The sequence below is a fragment of the Neltuma alba genome, unplaced genomic scaffold (assembly GCF_004799145.2).
Source record: "Neltuma alba isolate B1F8T4 unplaced genomic scaffold, ASM479914v2 tig00005722_pilon, whole genome shotgun sequence".
NCBI classification, from domain to species: Eukaryota; Viridiplantae; Streptophyta; class Magnoliopsida; order Fabales; family Fabaceae; genus Neltuma; species Neltuma alba.
This window is the reverse complement of record NW_021634207.1, coordinates 650031-654158: the sequence shown is the minus strand read 5'-3', so window position 1 is coordinate 654158 and position 4128 is coordinate 650031. Positions and strand designations below refer to the sequence as shown.

General features: G+C 39.1%; 1 protein-coding gene across 2 annotated transcripts; it reads left to right on the top strand.

The window, feature by feature from the left end:
* The first annotated feature begins 1065 nt into the window (after positions 1-1065).
* On the top strand, positions 1066-3723 carry LOC114748429 (uncharacterized). Of its 2 annotated transcripts, none has more exons than XM_028936823.1 (2): positions 1066-1311; positions 1791-3723. In XM_028936823.1, exon 2 carries the CDS (start codon positions 1885-1887, stop codon positions 3523-3525), a length of 1641 nt encoding a protein of 546 aa, XP_028792656.1. In that variant the 5' UTR covers positions 1066-1311; positions 1791-1884; the 3' UTR covers positions 3526-3723. The 2 variants fall into 2 exon arrangements, with proteins under 2 accessions (XP_028792656.1, XP_028792655.1); XM_028936822.1 differs by having other exon boundaries at positions 1068-1311; positions 1826-3723.
* Positions 3724-4128: the final 405 nt, after the last annotated feature.

Sequence of the window (4128 nt, the reverse complement as noted above, 5' to 3'; positions counted from 1 at the left end):
TAGAAATTCTGCCGACACGTGAGGCAATTCTCTCTCGGTACATGGATTTGGATTTCCATTCATCCACTCGTATGCGAGTTTTCCAGCAACTCTTGTGATATCCGACGCAGCCAAATTGAGTTCATATGCTCACTCTCCACTTGTTGCGTTGCTTCATCTCTGTCACTTTCTATGCTCCCACGCAGCACCATGAGCTTTGCAATTCTTACAAAGCAAGTATTTCCATGAGGAATTTTCTCTTGGAATAACTTTATATCCTTTTCTCCCTAACAGCTCTCCCAAATCAACCGCACACTTCTCTTCTTTTCCCCCCAGTTTATCCACGACAGATATCACGGATCAGTTTGTATTAAAATTATACTTCTCCGTACTTAATATAAAACTTAATTATTAAATTAATTTTAATTTTAAATATAAGATCTATTTTTTATATTTATCAATTTTTTAAAATTATTTTTATGGATACTCTCTCAACCATAATCAAGTAAGTGGGAGAGGAAGGATATCAAGAAAGATTATTATAGTGTTTTAAGAAAAATATGTCATATTTTTTATAATTAACTAACTTACCTAATTTTTTAATCTAATCAAATTAATTAAATAGGTCTTATATTAAAAACGGAAGGAATACTACCTCTAGTTTTAAATGAGGTAATAATAAAGTCTAAATTTTTAAAGAGAAATAACCAAAATTCCAGCCAAGATGTGTTCACTCATTTGAAACATTGCAGTGATGAACAGATTAAGTTTATTCATTCCGTTTTAACCAATTGTTTCCTTTCTCTGATTTAGGAGGAAATTTTATTTCGTGTGAGTTAGGTTTACTTTCGGACTTCATTTTTTTCAAGCCTTTTACTACCTACAACAAATATTCCGGAGTTGCTGGTCAAAAAAAAAAAAAATTCCGGAGAACTTTTGAAGCAAATTAACAACAGCTGACCAGGTTAAAGGTCCTTCCGGTTGAATAATCACTGTAACGTTTTATTTTAATACTTTCCGTTGCCCCACCTGGAAGAAAAATCCTATGCTTTGATCCTTCCTCTCGGCAAGTGGCACCAACAGTCTCATTTGTCGTTGGGACAGCAACCGGCCAGTCCGGTTTGACTCTGTTATTTCTTGTAAGAGAACTCTTTCTTTTTCGGCTTATTCCTAATTTTTTATCTTGGGACCTGGGAAGCTGTTTGGATTCACTTTCCTAAACCAATTCTTCAATTTTGAGACCTGGGATGATATTGTCATCTGAATCTGATCAATTACAGCTTCTGGAATTAATGCCTTCCTCCGTATGCTGAGTATTGGGTCGGTTTATAGGTACGTCCGGACTTTATTATTCTTCTTCTATCAGAACTTTCTTCTTTTCCTTTGAGTTTTTGCGAACTCATGCATCTTCATAAATTTGTTAGATCTTTTTCTTATCCCGTGCCTTGAAAATTTTCAATTTATGGTTCTGGGTTTTCCTTTTGATGGGCGGTCTCATTGTAGTTGTAGGGATATTGAAAATTGTGGGTGTTTTTCCTTTCAACTTGGTTTCTTGAAACTAACCTATGAGATGTGCTTATCGGGAATACTATGATCAGATTCTGGGCTTGGAGTTAGCTTCCAATCCCTAGCCTGGAATTGTGAACTTCGATAAAATACTCTGTTTAATGTTTGCTGGTTCATCATCTGTTGATGAAGTCTATGTTTGAGTTTCTAACTTGCTCGGGCATCTTCCTTGTTTCCGTTGTACTGCGTCAATGTTCTTCTTATCCTCATTGTGATGAACTCTTGCGATTTCTTTTATGAATTAGAATACTAGATGTGGGTGTTCTCTTTTCCCTTTCAGGATTGACATAGTTTTGGACCTTCTGGATCTGACGGAGAAAGCTCAAACTTCACATTAGAATGGTTTCAATTGATAACGGGAGCCTTAAAGATGAGATCGAGCAATCTAATGAAAGTAAGTTGAAGGCTTTAGCTTCAATTGAAATCTCAACATCTCAGAAGACGCTTATGAGCGGTGAGAATACTTCAAAAAAAATTCATTCCAGCTCCAGTGTTCTTCCTAATAGGATAAAGTTCCTTAAATTTGGCTCAGCCTCCGCGAAATTCAAGCGGCTTGCTTTTGCCAGAGACCAAATTTCACAGTCTGTGCCTTCTGGTTCCCATGGCTTTAGAGAACGATTTAGTGGCATTTTAGCTCAAAAACTTGACTGGGATTCACTCAAAAAGAAATGCCAAGAGTGGATCAGAGACCCAATGAACATGGCCCTTTTTGTGTGGATTACCTGTGTTGCTGTTTCAGGGGCCATTCTCTTCCTAGTCATGACTGGAATGTTGAATGGCGTGTTACCAAAGAAATCTCAGAGAAACGCTTGGTTTGAAGTAAACAACCAAATACTCAATGCACTATTTACGCTCATGTGCTTGTATCAGCATCCCAAGAGGTTTTATCACCTTGTTCTTCTGTGCAGATGGAAACCGAAGGATGTCTCCAGACTCAGAAAGATTTACTGCAAGAACGGGACATATAAGCCCCATGAGTGGGCACACATGATGGTGGTGGTCGTTCTTCTTCATGTGAACTGTTTTGCCCAATATGCACTTTGTGGTCTAAACTGGGGTTACAAAAGATCTGAGCGACCTGCTGTAGGAGTTGGAATATGCATATCTTTCGCAATTGGTGCTCCTGCAATTGCTGGCCTATATACCATTCTTAGCCCTCTTGGGAAGGACTACGATTCTGAGATAGATGAAGAAGCGCAGGTTAACCCAGAGCAGCTAAGAGCGAAATCATTTACGAAAAAATATTCGTTTGCTTCAAGAGATGAACAATTAGTAATTCAGGATAGGCCACTGTGGAGTGGAGGAATAATGGACATTTGGAATGATATTTCTCTAGCATATCTCTCACTTTTCTGTACTTTCTGTGTGTTTGGGTGGAACATGGAGAGACTTGGCTTTGGAAACATGTATGTCCATATTGCCACTTTTGTTCTATTCTGCATGGCTCCCTTCTGGATTTTTATCTTGGCTGCTGTTAATATTGACGATGACAGTGTAAGACAGGCTATGATAGGTATTGGAATTGTTCTATGCATATTTGGTTTACTATATGGGGGATTTTGGAGGATCCAAATGAGAAAGAGGTTCAACTTGCCTGCTTATAACTTCTGCTTTGGTAAACCTTCAGTTTCTGATTGCACACTCTGGCTGTGCTGCTGCTGGTGCTCTCTTGCTCAAGAAGCACGTACTGGGAACTCCTATGATGTTGTAGAAGATAAATTCTACAGGAAGCGAGGTGATATTCGTGTCCAACCACCGATGTCGCCTTTGCCTCGTGAAGATGCAACTTCTTCCGTGGGAATCAACTCTTCTCCTTCCAAGGTCGGAACATCTAGACCTCTTGCTCGGAGCGGTGTCCCAAAGGGATATTATAGTCCAGACAAGCCATTATCTGCTGTGAGGGAGGAGTCTCTGGAAAGAAGTCGAGATGGGGAAATGAACCCACCAACTCCACCTGTTATAAGTAGAGAAGCCCTATAGACTTCTTCCTTTCTTGGAATGTAAATCTGACATCAATTACATGGGACGATCCATAGAATTTTTTAACAGAGCCCTCAATAGGTCATGCTTGCGTCTTTCTTATAAGCAATTTTGATATCTTCATTGCTTACCTCTTTCATTATGTAAAGCAAACAATCAATAATATGTGAGATGATTGCAGAAAGCATTTGGGTGCTAGTCACGTGAGACCTAGATGAATGGTTATAGCTTATGCAGCCTTCTTTTTTCATCCCTCGCCTGTATGCTGCTTTACTTGGTTACGTCCAGCATCAGCCAATGGTATCTTCTGGTTGGCGGCTGGCAAACTTCATCGAAGGAGTCCACTCAAAAAAAAAAGCGCGGTGTCTGCTCATATGAGCCCTTCTTCATCTATCCAAATCTAACCATGTCTAAATGTTAGTGTTACTGGTAGAAGCCAGAAAGCAAAACCGCTTGTGCAGGCTAGCCTGACAAATTTTGATCTGTGTCTGGGATGTAAGGAGAAAAATTCTTAGTGAATGTTGTTGCATTTGATTTAACCTTAAGGAACAAATTCCAAATATTGATTAATTAATTAAGGAAATCATGTTGTTGCGAGTTGGG

Bases quoted from the DNA above. Each gene is read 5' to 3' on its own strand.
- LOC114748429 (XM_028936823.1), top strand. From the start codon at position 1,885: ATGGTTTCAATTGATAACGGGAGCCTTAAAGATGAGATCGAGCAATCT.